The following is a 21270-nucleotide window of genomic DNA, read 5'->3' on the forward strand; positions in this document are numbered from 1 at the left end:
CCAGCTTGATAAACTGCTTGGCATTCGTGTGCTTGAAGCAACTCTTGAACTCGGGAAGGAAGTCCCTGAGATTCATGCCCTGTGGTGGAATGGAATCGTAAATTTCCTTGGCGGTAGGATACTAACTAGCCTTTGATGAATTCGCAGCCTGCATAAAAGCACTGACATTTTCATCCGATGGCATTTCAGCCAACGGCGTCAGCCAACTGTTTTGCTTGTCGAAACTCGATACTGCCTTGACAAGCTTGATAAACTGCTTGGTGTTCGAGTGTTCAACGCGACTCTTGAACTTGAGAATGAGATCCTTGAGATTCATGCCCTGTGGTGGAATAGAATCATGGATTTCCTTGGCCGTGGGGAGCTGCTTGACGGCGCCCGAGGGACTACCAGCTCGGCTACCGTTGAGGTTGGGGGCAGAGGGACTCCCCGCGCGGCTGGGGCCCGGGGTGCCACTGGGAGAGGCGCCGAGCACGAGCCTGGACTTCTTCTTCTTCTCTTTGCGGATGCGACCGGCGTCGGTCATCTCGCTGTCACTACCAGAACCAGCACCCTTGAGAGCAGCGAGAGAGGACTTGCGGGAAGGATCAGTGAGCTTGTCACGGTTCTTCTTGTGCTTCTTGCGGGAAGACTCGTTGCCACTAGCTTCTGACAGGTTTGGCGAACCAGGCCGCTTCTTCTTATTGCTGTCAGCAAGCTTGTTGATCCCTGACGGCGTGTTTGAACGCTTTGTCGATGTGCCAGATGGTACATTTCCCCCTTCAACCGTCTTTCCATTTTGCTCCGCGGCTTTCTTCTCTTCCTCTTCCTTTGCCCGCTGCCTTTCCGTCTCAGAGTCGGTGTCGGACTCACTCTCGGTTACATATGGGTTCTCTGGATCGCTGTCTGCATAGTCATACTGCTTCTCACGCTTCACCAGCGTCTTTCGGTAAATCTTTTCCATGGCCTTTATTTCACCAGCCAACTTTGCCTCAAGTTCTTCACGGCGCTCCATCGTCAACTCATCCGGACGTTCCCATAGGGCAGCCTGCAACTGATCTCGCTTCAGTTTCTCAGTGGCCTCTTTGACCTCCTCTTCCTCACCCTCAAAGAGGCCATTAAGCCCTTCCTCGTCATCAGCAAAGTCTTCCTCAAGATTGAAGTCAATGTCGTCAGCATCAGCTTCTTGCTTGACGAAGTTGCCATCCTCATCGAGCCGTGGTTGACGGATTCTACCCTCATCATCGCCTCCACCGCCTACACGCGTGCGGAGACCGCTGTTACCACGTTCGTTTTCTTGTGCTTCTCGCTTGATGGCGCGTGCTTCAATATTCTTGAGGAAACCTGGCACGTGCTCAATTTTGTACATGAGCTTGTCTACGTCGTCGCCTGTCGGCTTCAATTTATTCTTGACGTTGAATCGGTACCAACGCTCCATGGGTGCCAATTGAATGGCGCCTGCGAGTGGGTTGTTGGGGTCCGTGGTGGTGAGCATGACGTGTGCCTCGGAAAGCTCCGACTCATATGTGCCCACCCATGTCTGCTTATTCTCAAAGTCCTCTAGATGCCAAGGCAGCGTCTCTTCGTACCGTAGCAGCTGGCGCTTCTTCGCCTCTGGAGTGTCATCTGGACGGTATTTTTGCTCCGTCTTCTTCTGGAAGGCGTTCGGCTTCTTGGTCCCACTGGGAGCGATCTTGGCTTGGTTCTCGTCGCGAATCTTGCGGCGCTCTTCCTTTTGCTGTTCGATGCGTTCACGTTCCTTGATCTCATCCAAGTCCTCCTTTGTGTCTTCCTCCTCGAAGTGGGAACCTGCACCACTTGGGGGTGCACGCGGATCTCGCCGGTGTAGCTTGATAGGCGGAGTGAACTGCATCTTGTCTTCGATGTCGACGCGTCCTTTGCTTTGCAGGCGCATCACATGATGCCGCAGCTCTTTCAGGTCACGCCGTGTGACGACCAAGGGGAATGTGGTGGCGCCCTGCGCAATGAACTCTTGCCGCAGCGCCTCTTTGGTCTGTGTTCCATCGTTGACGAGGCCCGGCGCCGGCTTCTTGCTCTCGTTCATCGTGGCGAGCGACACCAACGGCCGCGTGATGTTCTGTAGCGGCCGTTTGGGCGCACGCAGTGGGTTCGACTGGGGCCTGCGACGGCGGGCTGGTGGTCGACCATTGTTGGCAGCAGCAGCAGCAGCAGAACCAACACCAGCGGATGCGGGCGCAGTCGTGGGCGCGGCGGGCGCAGCGGCGGGCGTCTGGTTCAGTGTCGTTCCGTTCATAGCGAGCGTGTTGTCTAGAGGATAAAAGGGAGGAGGGGGGAAGAAATGTAACAGAGAGAGAGAGAGAGAGAGAGTGGTGGTGGATGGGACAGACAATAAAAAGGTTGTCCTGCCTTGTCCGGGTGTGAACCATGGGACGCAGGTAACAATGGGCCAATGTAATGCCGTCAGTGCTCCACCTTGCGCTAACCCCAACCCAAGCGTGCCAAGGAAATGACTGGGGGCGGCCCTATCCATGCCCAGGTGCGCCATGTACCGGTATGTGTGATGTCCCCATGCGTCTCCCGCCCATTGCATAGCTATCCCCAGATAGTGACACCATCACTTACACCCTCACCACCGTGTTTGCTGCCCCGAGAAGCAAACCTAGGCAGAAACGCAAAACCCAGCTCTTCAAAACCACGCTTTCGAGTCTGTTCCGCGGGGAGTTCAGAGTCGCATTCGTCAAATCACTATAGGCAATTCGCGATTCCCTATCTGGCTTTGCAAACAAACACTTTTCCATTGGAATGCCCCATGTTATTGGGAAACACAGGGCATTGAATTTGGTAGATCGCACGAGCAGAGACTTGTGTACAAAAGCTAGTCCGTAGGCACGTGACGCTGCGCCAGTCTGGAGGCCTGCAGTAATTAGGTACTACCAAACACCACGCATCACCATCACCGCAGCGCCATTCTGCGACAGTAGAGCGTCCAGCTTTCGCTTCTCAAACACTCCGCTGTTGTAATGGCGCAGGATAGCGCCACCACGCCCAAGTCCACTGGACTGGAAGGTCAGTTGCGCAACATGATTCTCAGCAACGTGACCAGCAGTCAAACAGACTCGGCTCTGCAGCCCACACAGCAAGGTCAAGGTCGAGGCAGAGGCAGGGGCAGGGGCCGAGGATCTGGGGGCCCTACTCGTGGCTTTGACCGAAACCACCAGAATCGTGTCGAACAGGGCCACGGATGGCGCGCAAATCCCTCTTCAAACACAGGTCCGCCAAGGGGAGGAGGTGGAAGGACACACCAGCCAAGTAGCCATTACCACCAAGCTCAAAATATCCCTCACAATCGACAGAGCTCCATTCATTCACCGGTCAGCCCAGCTGGCAATCAACAGCATGGCCCACGGCAAACTCATTACCAGCAGAATCAGCAGGCTCATTACTCCAATATCGGAGGACCTCCCCACGAGCCTCCTATTAAGATTCTCCAAAGGCCCCAGAACAGTCATGTTGTACCAGGTCAAGGGCGTGCGCAAGGATCATATGCGCCCCGACCAAATAACAACTATCCTCGGGAGAACCCCATTGCACAGATCGAGCACATGGACAATCTTGCTGCTCAGGAAATTCCAAAAGCCGAGATGTCTCTCTCTGAGCTCGAGGAGAAGGAGGCATTTCGGAAACGCTTGGAGGACGTGATGCAGCAGGCTATCGCAGAACACTACAAGGGAGACATCGCAACCATCTCCCTAGTCGGCTTTGGTAGTCTTGCATCAGGCTTTGCAATGCCAGGCTCAGATATGGATCTTGCAGTGGTGCCAGAATGGAAAAGCTCTGTCCCATCACACCGAACAGGAATTGATCGCGAGCTTCCCCGTCTTCTAGAACGTGCAGTGTTGGACGTAAAAATGGGTGGTCGCCTACTTACCCGAACACGAGTTCCTATTCTTAAAGTTTGCGAACTTCCAACAGAGGAACTATACACTGCCTTATGCGAAGAACGTCAAAAGTGGGACGAGCTATCTGAGGAAGAGAAGTATCCCGGTGACAGTCCGTCTGAGCCGCCTCCTCCAACCCCTAAATCCCTAGCTGAGAAGGAAGGAGAGAAGGCTGTCGAAATCACGCACCATGCGGATAGCCCTGGCTTTGGTGAAAATTTCCCAGCGCTCAGCAACACCATCAGCACCAAGGCAGAAAATAAGAGGCGCGCCAAGAGCGAGCAAATGAAGACGAATCTGCCCGTACCAGATGAGAAGCCCAACGACGATGCTAAAACAGAGCCGAATGGCCAGGAAAACAAGGACCACCAGCCTCGAACAGAGAAGCAATGGACGCGCGAAAAGGTTCAAGGGCCCCTCGATTTCCCAAAGACAGGCTGCGGCATCCAATGCGACATCAACTTCGAAAACCCACTAGGGATACATAACTCACAGATGCTGCGCTGCTACTCTCTCACTGACCCACGAGTCCGACCTATTGTCCTATTCGTCAAGTCCTGGGCAAAGCGCCGAAAGGTCAATAGTTCCTACTCTGGCACTCTCTCCTCGTACGGCTGGGTGTTGATGGTGTTACATTACTTAGTCAACGTAGCCCAACCACCCGTATGTCCAAACCTCCAACACTCCATACCTCTGCCCACCGAAGTAGCGGCCCTCGAGACCTTTTTCAAAGAGACCACCATTGACAACTACAATGTCCGCTTTTGGCGCAATGAGCAGGAAATTATCAAAGCGGCACAAGCAGGTCGGCTCTCAAACAATAGGCAGAGTATCGGTGCGCTTCTTCGCGGCTTTTTCCAATACTACTCCTCCATGTCCCCAGGTTACGGTGCCCAGCGTACTCCGCAATTCTACTGGACCACCGAAGTCCTCTCCCTCCGCACGCCAGGCGGCCTCCAAACCAAACAGAGCAAAGGCTGGGTCAGTGCTACGACTAAAGTGACGGCGGAGAAAAAGGTCACCAATCGGTACTTGTTTGCTATCGAGGATCCGTTCGAGATTGACCATAATGTTGCGCGGACTGTCACGCATCGTGGCATCGTTGCCATTCGAGACGAGTTTCGCCGTGCGTGGAGGATCCTAAGGGCGATTGGGCAAGGGCAGGAGCCGGAGGGTGGCATCTTCGATGAGGTTGTCGAGGAGATCGCGACACCGCTGGCAGCACCGAAGACGGAGAAGGAAGCGGGCACTGAGACGACGGAGAGCGAGTAAGGCAAAGCCGGAGAACATGGTGGTAAGGCCTGTGGCGAAGTATGTGCAGTGAAGGCAGAGCGATGAGGTGCTATTAGTTAATGGATATCTCTTCGGTCCCCGCACCTGTATACGATCTCTATTCAAAGGTCCAAAAGCCCTGAAGCCAGGCTTCGTGTCTACTGCTCATGACAGCCGCAGTATAACAGCTATCTGGCACAGCGAGTAGCGTACGAGCACCAGACGGGATATGTAGTCAAAGCCCCCACCCTACGCTCCTATGATAAGATAACAAGAAGTCATTCTCACAACGTGTACTTCCAAGGATATGAGGTCGAACTATGCCGATACAGACGAGATGTGAGGAGGAATGAGGTGCTCTTGTGCCTTGTGAATGTGTTTGCTGATGATTATCCAAATGTTTTGCTATCCAATGTATGCCTTCAAACAACCAGCCCTTGAAAGCCTAGCCTCATTCACAGAATACATGGGTACTTCTTATCCACCCTAGAACCTACCTTGTAAATCCCATCCAAGACACAACTAAACCACAGTTGTTCAATTCGAAAAAGGCTAGACTCTTTTCGCAACGTTGCGAAATCAATCTAATGTAGCCCACTGGAATAGTCGCAGCCACTACGGTGAGCCAAGTCATCCTACATGAAATCTGCCTTGAGCTTGTTTCAGGTCCTGTTACCTATTACATGTGTGCTTACATGTGCTGTGGCTGTAACATGTGGTACAGTGATGTGGGCGCACCGCTAGCCTACCGTGGAGCCAAGGCAATACGGTGTCGGGACGCGGAATCAATAGGGTTTGTGTGGGCTTATCCTGGAGTTTGGAGTACGGAGTACGGGTGACGATGGCTGCACGGTAGATAAGCGAGCATATGCTTGTAGGGTACCGGTAAGCCCAGAGATACGGTGGTACTCTACTGCACTGTGGTAGGTTTGAAGGGGAGAGAAGGTATGGGAGGGGTGGGGGCGGAGCGTGGAGCTTTTGCCAGAGTGGGAAGATGGGAGATGGACGGTGGGATTGGGGCTGACGTTGGATGGAGTGTGGAGTGGTCGTATGCATTGTGTTACTTGCCATATGTAGGATGGCTTGGTGCTGTGTATGGTAGCAATGGTTGGGGTCTACTTTCTTCGTGCTGTAGAGTAGTGAGTTGCTATCAATGTCATAGTACCAGGGTGCAAGCATTGGCAAGCGAGACAAGACGCAAAGAGTACCCTATTGTGCTTCATTTCCCGCCCCCCTCGCGGGCATTCATGTCGGTCGGTCTTCTAGTTGCCGTAAGTCTACAGTAGTTCAGGATAAGAGGATCGGTGGTGGTGTGCTGAGCAGACGAATGACCCGAGCTGTTGACTCTGTCTCCACTTCCCGCCTGGAACAAGGATCGGGATTGATTGGCAAGGACTCGGTTCCTGTTCTAGCTCCCGCTATGCTGGTGCGCAAGTTTTGCAGGTTGGCAGCGCTGGGCGGCGGGCCTTGGATCGGGCTTCCTGTTTGGAGTCTGCTCTGCAGCAGTCCATTGTGCTCGGCCTTTAACTAGTCGATTTCATCTATCCATTTGGGCATTCATCGACGATGAAGTCATTCGGGACGCATCGAAGGCGGTGCGGTAGTAGTACGAAAGGCCGAATGCGATGGCGGCTGGCATACCGGAAGAAGCAAACGATGCGACTACCACCACTGCGCTTTGGCGGCAAAACGGCTGCTAGTACCCAAAAAGAAGCCACAGCCGCACTTGTCAAAAGTGCACGGCGAATGGAAACATGGCAAACCCAACGTGTGTGTCTAGAGTACTTGTCTTTTCTGTCTTGTCCGGGGCTGGAGGCGGAGGAAAAGCAGCCGAGGGCTTGCAAGACACAACGAGTTGGTGCAAGCGCGGGCGACGTGGGCGGTCGTGGCAGCCGTGCACTTGACTTCTCCCATAACAAGTTAAAGCGCCTCTTGCCTGCGGGGCGCCGCCTCTCAGTTGCCGACGGTAAATTCGACGTTCATCCTCCAACTCAAAGCCAACCACAGTCTCTCTACCTACATAGGTGAACCCCCAACCTCCCCCCCCCCAGTTGTGTGCACCCACATCCCCCCTTTCCCCCAGGCTATGGTTACCCTCCTGCTCGAGCTCGAGCGCCTCTTGGTCCCTATTGCGCTCTACTCCATTGCGGGGTCAGCCCACTGGAGATCCAACCATGGCCCACGATCCCTGACTCCCTGATTGCAAGATGATCATGCAAAAAGGCAAGGCAGAGAGAGAACCTGGTAACGCCATGCCGCCTAGACGGCCCGCGCTTCGTTGGAACCACTTCGGTACATCTTTCCTGTATGAAATGACCAGGGAAATGTGTTTTCTTTCGCAACGGACCCGAGCCTGGCGGTAAACTAAGAAGAGTTTAGCTGTGCGCCTGAGGAGTCCTGCGTACAAACTTGCGACCACACCATTGGCTCATCGACGCACTCTGTCTGTCTCCCGATCTGGACATGAGACATGAAAGAATTTCAACGCTCGCTCAGTCGATGGGGTTTTATTTCTAGTGTACCGTGTAGGACCATGTACACGTGCTTGTCAAATCGACGCCACACCGCTCCCTCACCGGCGCCGTTTGCGGTATATGCGATGAACAGAGACTCAGAAAGAGCTGTGTAAGTGTGGCACTACAACACTGCAACACTGTAACTCCAACCCCAGAAGGCTCTCAGCCGCACACCAGTAAGTAGGTTTAAGAGCGTCTATGGTCACATCTGCTGTAACAATATGGCCCCACCCCCCCTTCCCCCCCTGGCGTTGGAGAAGGTTGTAATGTACAGCATGATCGGGCCACCAACCATACAAAGCCAGCTCCAGGGATGTATTGCCGACTCCCCAGTTAGACAGGCTTCCTGCACAAACGCTTGTTTGCGGGGCCACAAGGCTTGGCCTCAAACGCCATCATATGTATGGGAAACAGGCCAACGGCCAAGTCGTGGCTCTCAATCGCCTTATTAGGTAGGCTCCTGCTAGCAACGCTAGTAGGCTGTAGTATGTGTGTTTACCTAGGATGTAGGTAGTATGCACAGACGGTATTTCTGAGCAATCACGCGTTTGTCGACCTCACTCGTTTATCGCTACATAAAGAGACCTCTCCACCCCCCGCGCCTTCACTGTTTCCACTTCCCACTCCGCTCCACATTGCTCACCGAACCTGGTCACAACGACTTGGCGAGATGAAGACCTTTTACAAGTCAGTGATATCTTAGACAGGTTTTCCAACTTCGGGCAGGTGACACTAACATGGCTTCACCAGTGTCTACGCCATCTGTGGCTTCGCCGCCATAGGTGGTGCTCTTTTCGGTTTCGACATCTCTTCCATGTCTGGTGTGCTCGGCACACAAGCCTACTCTCGCTACTTTGATGCGCCCAGTGGAACTCGCCAGGGTGGGATCACTGCGGCCATGCCTGCTGGATCCCTCGTCGGTGCGCTTGCCTCGTCTTTCCTTGCGGATAGGCTCTCGCGCCGCAATGCTATTCAAATCGCTGCCCTCATCTGGATCATCGGCGCCATCTTCCAGGCCGCTGCCAATGGTATTCCCTTGCTCTGCGTCGGCCGTGTCGTCGGTGGCTTCGCCATCGGTATCTGTTCTGCCATTGTTCCAGTCTACCAATCCGAGATCGCCCCCAAGGAGATTCGTGGTCGCGTCGTCTCACTCCAACAGTGGGCTATCACTTGGGGTATCCTGATCCAATAGTAAGTTTTCCGCATTGAGCATTTGTACTAAGCACATCCGAGTTTGGATTCACTTCTCAAATGCTTGCCTTCTTACTCAAAGGACTAACACATTACTTCCAGCTTCATCCAGTACGGCTGTTCTTTCACGGGTGGTGGTTCCAAGAACCCTAACCAAGGTACTGCAGCCTTCCGTATTCCATGGGGAATCCAGGCCGTCCCCGGTGCTATTCTGTTCATCGGCATGTTTTTTTTTCCTCGCTCTCCACGTTGGTTGGCCTCCAAGGACCGCTGGGAAGAGGCTCTTGAGACTCTCGCCCACCTCCACGGCGGTGGTGACGTCAATCACCCCAAAGTTCTTGCCGAGTACAAGGAAATTGAAGAGGCCCTTCGCTTCGAGCGTGAAGAGGCTGAGACAAGCTTCGCTGCCCTGATCAAGCCCCGTATCGTCAAGCGTGTCATCCTCGGCATGTCTATCCAGATGTGGTCGCAACTCTGTGGAATGAATATTATGATGTATTACATAGTATTCATCATGAGAGGCGCAGGTATCGCTGATGAGCTCCTTACGGCCAGTATCCAGTACATAATCAACGTCGCCATGACTCTCCCTGCGATTTTGTACTTGGACAGGTTCGGACGCCGCCCAGCTCTTCTTGTGGGTAGCTTTTTGATGGCCGTCTGGTTGTTCACCACTGGCGCTCTGCAGGCTTCGTACGGCAATCCTAATCCAGACCCAACCGACAAGGACATCTCCTGGGTTGTCCCGAGGGAACACAGCGCGGTCTCCAAGGGTATTGTTGCTTGCTCCTACCTCTTCGTGGCCACGTTCGCTACCACCTGGGGACCTACCTCATGGACCTATCCTTCCGAAATCTTCCCTGCCAAGGTCCGCGCAAAGGCTGTCTCCCTGGCCACTGCTGCCAACTGGACCTGGAACTGTATCCTTGCGTTTGCTGTCCCCCCTCTTCTATGGTCCATCAACTGGCAGATGTACATGGTACGTATGCGATCTTGTAATTCTATGAGTGAAGCTGACAACAGACAGATTTTCGGGACTTTCAATGCCGCTGCCTTTATCCACATGTTCTTGACTGCACCCGAGACCAAGGGCAGGACACTCGAGGAGATGGATGATGTCTTCGACAGTGGACTCCCTGCCTGGAAGGCCGGCAAGATTGCCTCACGTTTCGACCAGATCACTCGCGATATCGAGAAGGGCGACCTCAAGGTTGCCGGAAGGGCCCATGAGGAAGTTGCTGTTGAGCCCAAGGCTTAGTTGGAGCCCTATTCGTTTCTACGACTCTGAACCTACGAGTAATCTGATCGACTCTCATTACAGTCGTGGAATGTTCGTTTTCTGGTTTTTGCACGCGTCATGTCGCATTTGGACTCGGACTCGAATGTGTTTATAACGGCGGTCATGGATTACGGGACTACATTGCTTTCGGCGTAGATATTTTGATGCGGCTAAGTCTGTTATCGTGATAATAAATCCAACACTCGTAATGCTGCTTCCAATGTGCTTATGTGTAACTGATGTGCATGTACAGTGTCTGCCCATATTACGGTGTACTAACCAATAGCCGATATCCTATATCCAATATCTCGATTTGCCAATCAATAGTTCAAGGTAAGTGCCCAGATAGAATCAACTTGGTAGCTACATCCTTGACCATCGCCTCGCCTTATGTTCTTTCAAGTTTTTCGATCCTTCTATCACCCCCACTAACAAATGAAAACCCATCCCTTTCTCCTGCATATTTCACCTCCACTCACTCTCCGCCACCCTCTTCCCCTAAGCAAAGCCCATCGTCATGTCTCAGTCATTACCCCCCAGTCTCTCGTCCCCCATTCGCTGCACGTCATTTTTCAAGCGAGCGACCTAACACCGCGCTATCATCCACGACCTTCCAATCATCGACTTGCATCGCAACATCACGGTTCACCCCCATCCAAGGTTCACAACATCTCTACAACAAATCTTGAACACGCACGCACATGTCAACGTTACACTACATCTCTCATCACCAGGACACATGCATATGTATTGCAAACTGGATCCACACTGGGCTCTGAGGATTACTGGACTGATGACTATGTGGGGGTTGAATAGGACAGGATGAGCATGCTCCTGCATTGCTAGTTCATTCGGAACCGGGCGGGCGTATCTGCTGATGCGCGCACCCAGCTGGGCTTATGTATAGACTATAGGTAGGGGCTGTGCGACCACGGGGTCAGATCTATTGTACGTACTGTACTCGACAAGCTACCCTCGTTGCAACAGCGCACTCTCATTCCTCGGAGCAGCGTGACAATACGGTACAAACACAATAGGAGTACCAGTTGGATTCGCCTTTTGGACCCCATTGTACGGTACGGTTTCCACTTGCTCAGCACGTGCAGCGCAGTCCACAGTCTACTGTCCGCGCATATTCGTGCGACTTGTACCTATCTAGCGCCACGACATACGGTCCCACAACATCCCTAAGATCCTATCGCCGCGCGCCCTGCTGAGGAAAATAGATAAATAAATCTCCATTGGCAAAACCTCACTCGCTCGACACCCGTGTCAACAAGGGTTAAGGTGAAAAAAAAATTCGCAAAAAAACCCCTCCCCCCTGCATCTCCCAATACCCGGTCAAGGAAATCGACGCACGTACCGTCACCTCACATATAGCAAAGTCTCCCGAGTCCAGCAGACATTTGCCAGAGGCGAATCGAGGAGGCGGTGAGGAGGACGGACGGGCTCGGTGGGTGATTGGAATGTACGGGGCAAGAGGCGGGGGATTGAGATTTTTTGGGGCCTTGATCGTGTTTGAGGAAGAAGGGGGGAGCTGTGATATAAAGACAACGTTGAAAGAAGGAGAAGAACAAGTGCAAGGAGGGTGGTTGCAAACGGAGTTTTGACCCATTACAGCCTTTGCTATACCCATCACCATCCCCCCCTTCTCCCTCCCTCTCTCACCCCGGCAACCAACACCAACATACCAACAAATCAATCCCCCAGCCCACCCACCCACACAACAAACCACCCTACCATGCCCCACCCAATCTCGCACTGCGTCTTCGCCCGCACCAGCCTGACAACCTGCGACGTCTTCATCATGGCCCTGGGCTACCTGGACGCGCAGCAGATGCCGTCGCCCGAGCAGTTTGTCGAGAGCGTGAGTCCGTGGTTTTTGGATGCGGAGACGGTGTGGTGGCGCAAGTTTTGGTTGGGGGTGGGTTGAGAGGGGGTTTGAGTTTTGAGAGAGAGAGGGGGGGGGGATATGGTTGATTGGACCTGGGATGAGAGATTGGGGTGAGAGGGGATTTGGGGAATATGTTCACGACTGTCATTGTGGTGATTCGACATGTTTCGGATTAAATCAGGGGGGGTATCTCTCAAGTCTATATGCAGGCTCTATCCTCGATTCACAACGCCGTGTATGCAGATGCAACACCTAGTACCCATCCCACGCACAATCACGACGCAGCCTCGGTACGCTGCGGAGCCCAGCCTTTCAACCAACTCCTCGCTTTATCCAAATCTCCTCCTTCCGCTTCGAGAGCTGCCACACACCACTCAAGGCCATAGCCACCTTTCCCCTCGATGCCTTGTTCGGCCGCCAACATGTCCGCCAGCGTCCGATACTTTTGGCTGCGCTCATCGACGCAAAAATGCAAAGGCGTGCTATACCCTCTGCCGTCCATGCCGTCCAAAAACGGCTTGACCAGGGGCATGGCTTCTTTCGTTGGAATGGACTTGTCGCCTTCGCCGAGGTTCTTCCGTCCAGACCGACAATAGGGGTTCCTACACCACGCCTTCCCACAGCCTGTCAGCAACTGGCTCAGATACCGCCTCTCGATACGTCGACGTAGCGCTTTGCCCTCTGGATCATGCAATGACACGTACAACGGGCCAAAACACACACTGCACAACCCGATCTCGTTACCCGGGCCCTGACCCTTTCGTGTCCCGGCCCGTGTATCACCCATCTTGTTGACGCCGTCTTGCGTACGTCCGCAATTCACATTGCGACATAGGCGCGGTGCTGGACGGGACAAGCGCTCAAGGTCATGATGTCGGAGATGGGTGTCCATGTCGCGGAAGCGCACAATCTTATTGCAAAGATGGCACTCAGTCGTGCGACCACCATCGGCTAGCTCGTGGGGCGTGAGACCGGAGAGCAGGAGTTCGGGAATCGGTGGTTCGGTGGGATCACCTTCCTGGGGAACTTGTAGGTGGCAGAAGCGGCAGAGGATGAGCTTCCCGGGGCAGACTGTGGTTTTGTGGTGGGCGAGTGTTGGGATGGAGGGGAATATGAGAGGACACGAGGAACACGATTGCTCGGTGTGGTAGATCGTGTCGTGTTTTTGGCGGCTGAGAGGGGTGTTTCCAGTAAAAGTGTCGTGGGGACAATGCCAGTGTGCTTCAAAGGCTGGTGAGCGCTTCTGAAAAACCTGACCACACCGTTGAGGACATAATATATTGTTTCGCAGACAAAAGTTTTCGTGAAGGAAGAGGGAGCCTTTGGGAACCCACTGCGTGCAATTTTTACACTGAACTTCATCGGGTCCATGTGTTGTTTCTATGCTATCATTTCCGTCTGTTGCTGCTGTCGATTTGGGATCAAACAGGGAGACTTGTAAACGATAGGCCTTGAGCGTGTTCGAAGGCTCTCCTGAGGGGTATGCATGTACGGAGATGTAGACGGACTCGGCATCATCCAGTTCCGCATTCGTTGGTTGTAAGCGTATACGCTTGGATCGCTGACTCGACATGTCTGCAAAAACATGTTCATCTATCCGTGGTCGAACCTGCTGATGTGGCGAGTGTGGGCTGACGAACAAATCGATTTCATCGTCTTCGTCCAGTTTCTCTAGGGAGATTTCGAGTCCTTGTGACCGATGCCAGGATGGAAGCTCGTAGTCTACATACTCTCCTTCCCGCACCTGTCCCTCCTGCGCCTTGAAGATGTCGATTGTGCCGCCAGCAGAGCTGCCTTCTGTTGTGCCGGGCGCTCGTTGTCGTTTGGCCATGATCCTTTGCAAGGTTTCGCGTGCCTGGTCTTCGTTCAGGGCTTCGATGTCGACCTCGAGATCAGTGTCTACCACGCAGATTCCATCCCCTTCTGGTTTGAAGCCGTCTACCAGGAAGCGAAACTCTTCTCGCTTGCCACCTGGCGCACGACCGCCGTATACCACGAGAACCTCGCCATTCGTCAAGGTCGTGAAGTTGGATCGCAGGTGTTCTTCTAGTAGCGACTTCCAATCCTCGGGATCATAGCCAGCCTCGAGCGGCCGTAGCTTCACAAACGTGCCTTTGGGTAATTGTATAGCGTGCACTGTGATGTTCGTTCGTGTGTGGCCGTTGGTGACGGATGGTTCGACACCATTACCCATGTGCTCATCATCGTCTGGAAGCCCATTTGGGGTGTTTATCCGGGAGTTTTCTGTGGGCTGTGGCTCAATACCCAGTGCTTCCCTCAAGAAGCTACTCAGGACAATCTCGCCCTCCTCTGCGGAGAACTCGCGTATTCCTGCATGGACAACTCGGCCATTGTCAGGGTTGACGAGGCGAAACGTCAGCGGATGCGGCAACTGCTGGTGGCGGTCCTGAAACTGGGCTCGTGCCTGACGTTCGGCGTTGTATGTGTAAGGATTGAAGGGGTCGAAGGCGGTGATGTGCGGACGATCTGCATCGACGGCCACGACGGGAGCGGCTGACAGCAGTTGCTCCAACGCCGAGGGCGGGAGAAGGATCTTGTCGCCTGGCAGCGTAGTGTTTCGAGTTGGTTGTGCGAGGGTGTATTGCGCCGACCAGTTGAGTTCTGCTGGGGCAGATTCAGGGTCCATGGCGAGTCTGGCAATGTGACAGACTCCACCGAGCAGGGTTTCAGCAGGGAGAGTGGAGAAATGGAGTATTGGAGTCGACGAGGATGACTGCGCGAATGGGTTGCGCAGTGTGTAATCAGACTATAGTAAGAGGGCGGCAAATGTGGCTGACATATGCATCTTGAACTGATGCGGCTCTAGAGTACACAGTCTAGAGTACTAGAGTAGAGTAGAGTAGGACAGGACTCGAAGCTTCGAATGAATGCTGAAAGCTAAACCCTGGCGGCTGGCGTCATTTCACTCTCCGGCCCGCCGCCGCCACGGGAGCTGCTTATCGAGAACAAGACTGCACACGCACGCGTACGCCGCGCCCGCCTTTGTAGTTTCGGTCTGTCGAATGTTTGTCGTAACAGGAACAACGTGGGGTAAGACTGTCATCGCCCCTGCGCTTGTCTCACCTCCCGCCGGCCTCCGAGATCTCGACGGCGATTGTTCTAGGCGGTTGTCCCACGCTTTCCTACTGATCCGATTCAAGCACTCGAGACATTTTATAGTCGCCTTGGCCGTCTAATCCTGCTGCAAAGGCTGCTTCATTTCGGGTTTCTAGCGAGAAAGGAAGCATTGGCATCGTGTAGGAGAGGAGATGGAGAGGACACGGAGAGGACATGGCATACACAGCATCTACGTGTGCATCTTGGCTACGGCGCCCAGGGTCTGATCGGCACCAGGATCCCACACTTCCATCCCACCGCATCTCTTTACCGTACACTCTCACTGTCTCAACCTTCATTAGTCTTTAGTCTTTACCTGTTGCTCAACATCTCTCTGCAGGGAGTCTTGTTCTGGCACGTGCCCCCCCACCAGCTGGGCAGTCCTTCGACTCTGCAATAAAGACCTGGTGAGTACCCTTCTAACCTTCTGCCAAAGTGGTTCGCTTGCATTCCTCCCAACTGCCCATACCATGGGTCCCGTCACCATCTCGACTGATCTTCCCACTTCCTTGGCCGACCTCCTCTCCAACACCTTGATATTGAGACAGACTGCCCCCTATCTTCCAATATCAGCCTTGCGGAACCTCTCTACAACCTCCAGGACCCTCCACCAAATCATTCTCCAATCTCCCGAGGCCTTCCGCTACCTTGATCTCTCTCCCGTCAAGTCTGCTATTGCACCCTTCGATGGCCCTCTCGACGTCGGTGGCGTCAACTTTCGGGCCGAGCGCATGGATGAAGCCTTGACAGAAGACGACTTCTATAGCGGCCCCCTCCGTGGCATCTTCACCAGACTTGAGAAGCAACACATTCTACGCACGATACATACCTTGGTGCTCGATGGCCTCAGTGTAACAGCAGAGCTCGTGAAAGAGCTCGTCACAGAAGACCGATACAACGTCCGCATTCTGTCTATCCGAGAGGTCAAGCATTTGAACGAAAGGAAGCTCCAGCAGTATCTCCGATATGCAGTGCGACCATCAAGACCAGCGGGTACACCAAGAGTCAAAGGTATCTACCTATTCGGGCCCCGCGATCCTCTGCCCTCTCCTCCACCGGCTACTGCAAAGAAGTTCACCAAGATTTCACCACGAGGCATCATGTCTTCGCAGGGAGCGCAAATTGGCGCAGAGTGGTGAGTGGTACCCACTGGTAAATCTCCTCCATTATGGGTTCTGACTCTTTACCAGGAATCAAAAATCTTCAGACGCACTCAACACTGCACTGGCACAGACGGAGGACAGATGGTACAAGTCTTCAGGCAAGATGATCCCGAAGCGGCCATCAGCAGACTGGGCGGAAATAGTCCAAGCATGCGAGGGCATCATCGCCTTTGATGCTGTGCTATGCAGAGGTCCACGGCATGATCCAAGTAGAATATATACCCTGGAAGGCACTGCGAGTGGCGCACCACATCCCGCATCATTCCTTCGTCCCACAATTGCGACTGTTGCTCTAGGACCATCTGGCTGCGAGACATGTCACTCTTGCCCCGAAGGAGCCGCCGTCTTTGGACAGTCTGTACAGTCACATTTCCCACTCCTGAGTCCAGTGCCACTTCATGGAAGCTCGCTGCGCGCAGCGCAGATACCACACACCACCGATGGCTCATCAGCCCCACCTCTTATTGTACGCTGCGAAGACTGTCTCAAGGGTCGTTGGTGCGAACGGTGTCATAAATGGTGGGACGAGGAGTGTTATACTGGATCAACGATTGCCCAGCGCACGGAATTGCAGCAAACGGAGCTCACAGAGAGCCTACAACCCAACGGGACTAGCCACCTGATCCCGAAACAGACCATCAAGGTACATATGGGCCTCTGTGTTGAAGCTTGCCTAGTCGGAGAAATGGAAGCCGGTGCTGGCTCAAACGGGATGTGCGGATAACCGGATTTACCTTGGCGCGCAAGAAGCAATGTTCCTTCGTGGAGTTGTTACAAAGTGGTTGGCTTCCGGATACCAGTCTCCAAAGACTGCCCGCGGATCTGCCTACTGGACGACTGCAACTGTGAACCTGGCACTTGCGCGCCAAGGTATGTGCTCAATCTGTTGTCAAGAAATAGGCTGACGGGAACAAATTTAGGTCATCGGCGTAAGAAGGGATTGCTTTGGCTGCGGCCATACGGTATGCCATCTCCCTCCACCCCTGGCCTTGAGGTGCTTGAGCTTACTGGGAGTAGTGCATCAGCTGCAAAGAGCTGTTCATTCGAACATGCAAGAGGTGTAAGAACGAATATTGTCGAGAAGACAATGAGGCTTCCTCTGACATAATGGTATGTCTTTTCAGACAGCTATATTACACTCTGAAACTCACATGTCTCAAGTGCGACTGGTGCAACTATACCTCACGGCGAACAACGGTTGAGATGTAGTACACTTCGGGGCAACTAGAAGCGTGATGAGTCTCCTAGGGACAACAGGTCCTTTGATGCATAATGATTATGACCTGCATTGTTTTGGCGGAGTCGAGGGCACTTTTGGATATCACTCTCCCCTTTGCCCATGTTATAACAGATACCCCCCTCAGATATGATAAACTTGAACTCGAACGTGCTCTCAAAGTTGTGATTTCGACCGCATTGTCCAGATGATTCTCTATGTTAAACAGCATTGCTGGCAATCCCTAGAACTGGCATTCATGAATACTCTAAATTATTCACCATGTGACTGTCTCGTGAGCACTGTGAGCAGACATGAGATGCCTCGCTCCTGTGGTCGGCCAATCAGACGGCGGGACCTCCGAAGCGACACGAAGACATTCATACGACTGCCGCTTTGAGAGCTCAAACATCGACTTGAAGAAGTTATTCTCTTAATACATTTCGACGCAGAGTCACTCTTGTTTCGCAGGTTGCTGTGTATTCCGTTTCTACTGTCCTTTTTATTGACATTTGCTCGGTCGGTGACGTTGCAACATTCGTTCCACGTAATTATCTCCACCACTTCCACAACACCGCCCAAGCTTCGCCAGGCTTACCCACCACCCCCGCTGTCACCACCCGCTGTTACCACTCGCTGCCACGACACGACCTCTTGCGTAGACCACTAGCTTCGTCAGGGCTCCCCTCATCGCGACAATGGCGCAATACGGCTACGGACAGAACCCCCAATACGGCGGTGGTAACGCACAGAACCTCCAATTCTACTCGTCTTCCTTCTCCAACCAACCAGTGTCCGGACACTCGACACCCTTCCAAGCAAATTACGGTGCTTCTCAGACTCAAGCCTACCCGGCACAGTATGGCGCGGGCTTCGCAGCACCAGGTGTGAGTGGGCAGATGGGCATGGGCGCATCGGGGCTGAGGACTGGGTGGCTGGCGGCATTTGGCACAGAGGGATATGAAGGCGAACCACCACTGCTGGAAGAGCTAGGAGTGAATTTCAAGCACATACAGATGAAGACGCTAGCTGTGTTGAATCCATTTGGGAGGATCGATCAGCATATCATGGACGATAGTGATGTTGCGGGGCCGATTCTGTTCTTCTTGATCTTTGGCACTTCACTGCTGGTACGTTACTCGATGCTCATTTCTGGAATCATACTGATGGCTACTAGCTTTCTGGGAAGGTCCACTTCGGGTACATTTATGGTATGTTACGATTCGCATGGTTCACACGTCATAGCTGACAGCCACGTAGGGCTGGCCTTTGTTGGCACCATCCTCCTCCATCAAATCCTCTCGCTCATGTCACCATCTGTGAGTGCTGCTGAGGCAGCTCCCGGAGACCACGGCCACTCGCAAGGGTCGCACCTTGGATCTTCCTTGACATTTCCGCGATCAGCATCAGTTCTGGGATACTGTCTGCTCCCTCTTGTCATGGTTGCCATTTTTGGCATCGTTGTTCCACTCGATGGTCTCTTCGGATACCTCCTTACCAGTCTTGCCATCTTTTGGTGCTCGTATGCTTCAAGTTCGATGTTTACCGTTGTTGGTGAGTCAAGCCTGGTCAGGTATAGGCCAATGCCGAAGCTAATTTGTGGCAGGACGCATGACTTCTATGCGAGGCCTTGTGGCATATCCCATGGTTTTGTTCTACGGCAGTTTCGGTATCATGGCCATTTTCAGCTCTCGTGGAACTGGCCAATTGGCCAAGGTGGCAGGCACATAGCATGATCCAGAGGGTCGGTTGCGGGTCTGGGCCATTGGGGCTGGTTTTGGGTACAACTAACGGGAATATATGATACCATGCACGTATATTCAAGCGTAACGCGCGTAGTAAAAAAAAACAAATGCATCTGGTGTAGTTGTTCAATCATGTTGAAGCATGCGGCCAATCGGAGCATGGCAGGTGTTGCTTAGGCCTTAGGCCGATGATGACGATGGGAGACCCTGCAGCCAAATCTTCTCCCCGACACTCGCCGCCACCCGTTGGTAACATTGTGGTAGTGGTATCCTTGATGAGCCTGCCTTCACTTCTTCACTGAAAATTTTGATTTTGATTTCTGTAGAACACTTTACTCGTACTTCGATTCATCATGGGCTGGTTTTGGGCAGAGTCTTCACCTTCTGCGCCTGTTGCGCCTGTTGCGCCGCACCGTATGCCGCGAGGAGGCAACGCTGAACCACCTGTACGTCTTGCGCGCGACTCGCAACATGAACAAAACTAATCCTCAACGCAGCCAGAATGTCCCATGCACAAGCCCAAGACGGCCACGGCTCCCGTAGTCGCAGAGAAATCACAAACGGCCTCCTCGAGCGCCTGCCCTTATGTACCCCCCTCATCAGCAGACTCGTCTTCACCACCCAAGACCGGTCTCCTCTCACGCCTCAACCCCCTCAACAACATGTTCAGCGACCTCTCCAATGACCGCGCAGCCAAACAAACCCTCGACCTCCCGCTCTCCCGCGAAACGAGCACGATCCCCAAAGGCGACGGCTCACTCTGGGAATACCCCTCCCCGCAGCAAATGTACAATGCCATGTTGCGCAAAGGATATACGGACACGCCCATTGACGCAGTCGAGTCCATGGTTGGCGTTCACAATTTCCTCAACGAGGGCGCCTGGGCGGAGATCATGGGCTGGGAGCGGCGCTTCAGCAAAGGGATAATAGAGGGCTACAAGATTTGCAAGCGCGGCGAGGACATGGCCAATCTCATGCTCGGCACCGCAGACGATCCCTTTGACACGACGACGTGGGACGATGCCAAGATTCCGCCTCCCAAGCTCCTCCGCTTCACCGGTCGACCGACGGAGATGACGCCCAAGGCTACCATACTGCAGTGGCTGGGCGAAGTCATGCCGGGCAAGTTTGGCACCGCGCCCCCGTTCGACAGGCACGATTGGTTTGTGGAGCGGTGCAACGAGAATGGGTGTCAGGAGGTGCGCTACGTGATTGATTACTACGAGGGTGCGCCGGAGCCGACGGGCGAGCCGGTCTTCTATCTGGATGTCAGGCCTGCGGTAGATGGGCCGCGGAGTGCAGCAGAAAGGACGATTCGCTGGGGTACGGATGTTTGGTACGTTTTTGTCAATACATGCTTCATTGAAGTTCATTCAGGTGAATGAGAGAGTCCAGACTAACAAGTATGAACAGGTGGAGAGGCACCGGTGGCGTAGCGCGAGAACTCAAGAAATTGGAAGCAGCGAAAAAGGCAAAGGAGGAGGAGATGGCTGCGAAGAGTAGGTCGTATAATTGAGTTGATACACTGTTGCTCCACGGGCCTTTTTTTCCTCCTCTCTCTCCCGTTCTCTTCACACTTCTCTCCCCTCTCTCATACACACCCAATTCCCATTCCCAAATCTTATCCAGCATCGCGCGGCGTTTTCTATCTTTTATCTTTCCAGCTTCGGGGGCTTGGCGGCTCGGAGAGATCAGCTCACTAAATCTTGTACACTACCACACGAAACGAATCAAAACGAACTTCCAAGCAGAAATATACGGCTATACCAGCCCAAATCGTGAAATCTTGAAATCTTGAGAGGGTTGATGGAATCCATGATAGCTGTCCCATTACACATGTTTCACTCGCCGGAACTGGTTTGAACGTCTTTCATACTTGCTTGTTGAACAGTAAGAATAGCACAGACAAAAACTCGGGGAAAAAGTTGGGTACATACCTGTATCACTGTGCTTCTATACCCCTTTTACAAACGACATCAAC

At 53.3% G+C, this 21270-nt stretch overlaps 9 protein-coding genes across 9 annotated transcripts; 7 read left to right on the forward strand and 2 right to left on the reverse strand.

Annotated features, from left to right (window-relative positions):
• Nucleotides 1–121: 121 nt before the first annotated feature.
• Nucleotides 122–2548, reverse strand: IAQ61_002784 (uncharacterized protein; the record flags this gene model as incomplete). Its single annotated transcript, XM_003843434.2, has 1 exon — nucleotides 122–2548. One exon carries the CDS (start codon nucleotides 2546–2548, stop codon nucleotides 122–124), a length of 2427 nt encoding a protein of 808 aa, XP_003843482.2.
• Nucleotides 2549–2978: 430 nt separating this feature from the next.
• IAQ61_002785 (uncharacterized protein) lies at nucleotides 2979–5168 on the forward strand (the record flags this gene model as incomplete). Its single annotated transcript, XM_003843433.1, has 1 exon — nucleotides 2979–5168. The coding sequence occupies one exon, from the start codon at nucleotides 2979–2981 to the stop codon at nucleotides 5166–5168; it is 2190 nt and encodes a 729-aa protein (XP_003843481.1).
• Nucleotides 5169–6095: 927 nt separating this feature from the next.
• On the forward strand, nucleotides 6096–6699 carry IAQ61_002786 (uncharacterized protein; the record flags this gene model as incomplete). The annotated part of the gene is made up of 2 exons (XM_066095694.1): nucleotides 6096–6307; nucleotides 6331–6699. Exons 1-2 carry the CDS (start codon nucleotides 6116–6118, stop codon nucleotides 6697–6699), a joined length of 561 nt encoding a protein of 186 aa, XP_065954530.1. The 5' UTR covers nucleotides 6096–6115.
• Nucleotides 6700–7767: 1068 nt separating this feature from the next.
• On the forward strand, nucleotides 7768–10133 carry MFS1 (MFS sugar transporter; the record flags this gene model as incomplete). Its single annotated transcript, XM_066095695.1, has 8 exons — nucleotides 7768–7793; nucleotides 7851–7860; nucleotides 8022–8136; nucleotides 8195–8197; nucleotides 8266–8371; nucleotides 8435–8875; nucleotides 8978–9854; nucleotides 9903–10133. The coding sequence occupies 8 exons, from the start codon at nucleotides 7768–7770 to the stop codon at nucleotides 10131–10133; spliced, it is 1809 nt and encodes a 602-aa protein (XP_065954531.1).
• A 1762-nt stretch (nucleotides 10134–11895) lies between these two features.
• On the forward strand, nucleotides 11896–12087 carry IAQ61_002788 (uncharacterized protein; the record flags this gene model as incomplete). The annotated part of the gene is made up of 1 exon (XM_003843430.1): nucleotides 11896–12087. The coding sequence occupies one exon, from the start codon at nucleotides 11896–11898 to the stop codon at nucleotides 12085–12087; it is 192 nt and encodes a 63-aa protein (XP_003843478.1).
• Nucleotides 12088–12322: 235 nt separating this feature from the next.
• On the reverse strand, nucleotides 12323–14695 carry IAQ61_002789 (uncharacterized protein; the record flags this gene model as incomplete). Its single annotated transcript, XM_003843429.1, has 1 exon — nucleotides 12323–14695. The coding sequence occupies one exon, from the start codon at nucleotides 14693–14695 to the stop codon at nucleotides 12323–12325; it is 2373 nt and encodes a 790-aa protein (XP_003843477.1).
• Nucleotides 14696–15635: 940 nt separating this feature from the next.
• IAQ61_002790 (uncharacterized protein) lies at nucleotides 15636–17537 on the forward strand (the record flags this gene model as incomplete). Its single annotated transcript, XM_066095696.1, has 5 exons — nucleotides 15636–16300; nucleotides 16356–16971; nucleotides 17249–17290; nucleotides 17346–17438; nucleotides 17490–17537. 5 exons carry the CDS (start codon nucleotides 15636–15638, stop codon nucleotides 17535–17537), a joined length of 1464 nt encoding a protein of 487 aa, XP_065954532.1.
• Nucleotides 17538–18242: 705 nt separating this feature from the next.
• IAQ61_002791 (uncharacterized protein) lies at nucleotides 18243–19275 on the forward strand (the record flags this gene model as incomplete). The annotated part of the gene is made up of 4 exons (XM_003843427.1): nucleotides 18243–18674; nucleotides 18722–18755; nucleotides 18805–19098; nucleotides 19151–19275. The coding sequence occupies 4 exons, from the start codon at nucleotides 18243–18245 to the stop codon at nucleotides 19273–19275; spliced, it is 885 nt and encodes a 294-aa protein (XP_003843475.1).
• A 367-nt stretch (nucleotides 19276–19642) lies between these two features.
• Nucleotides 19643–20674, forward strand: IAQ61_002792 (uncharacterized protein; the record flags this gene model as incomplete). Its single annotated transcript, XM_066095697.1, has 2 exons — nucleotides 19643–19735; nucleotides 19814–20674. 2 exons carry the CDS (start codon nucleotides 19643–19645, stop codon nucleotides 20672–20674), a joined length of 954 nt encoding a protein of 317 aa, XP_065954533.1.
• Nucleotides 20675–21270: the final 596 nt, after the last annotated feature.

The sequence above is a fragment of the Plenodomus lingam genome (assembly GCF_022343315.1).
Source record: "Plenodomus lingam strain CAN1 chromosome Unknown contig_14, whole genome shotgun sequence".
Classification (NCBI taxonomy): domain Eukaryota; kingdom Fungi; phylum Ascomycota; class Dothideomycetes; order Pleosporales; family Leptosphaeriaceae; genus Plenodomus; species Plenodomus lingam.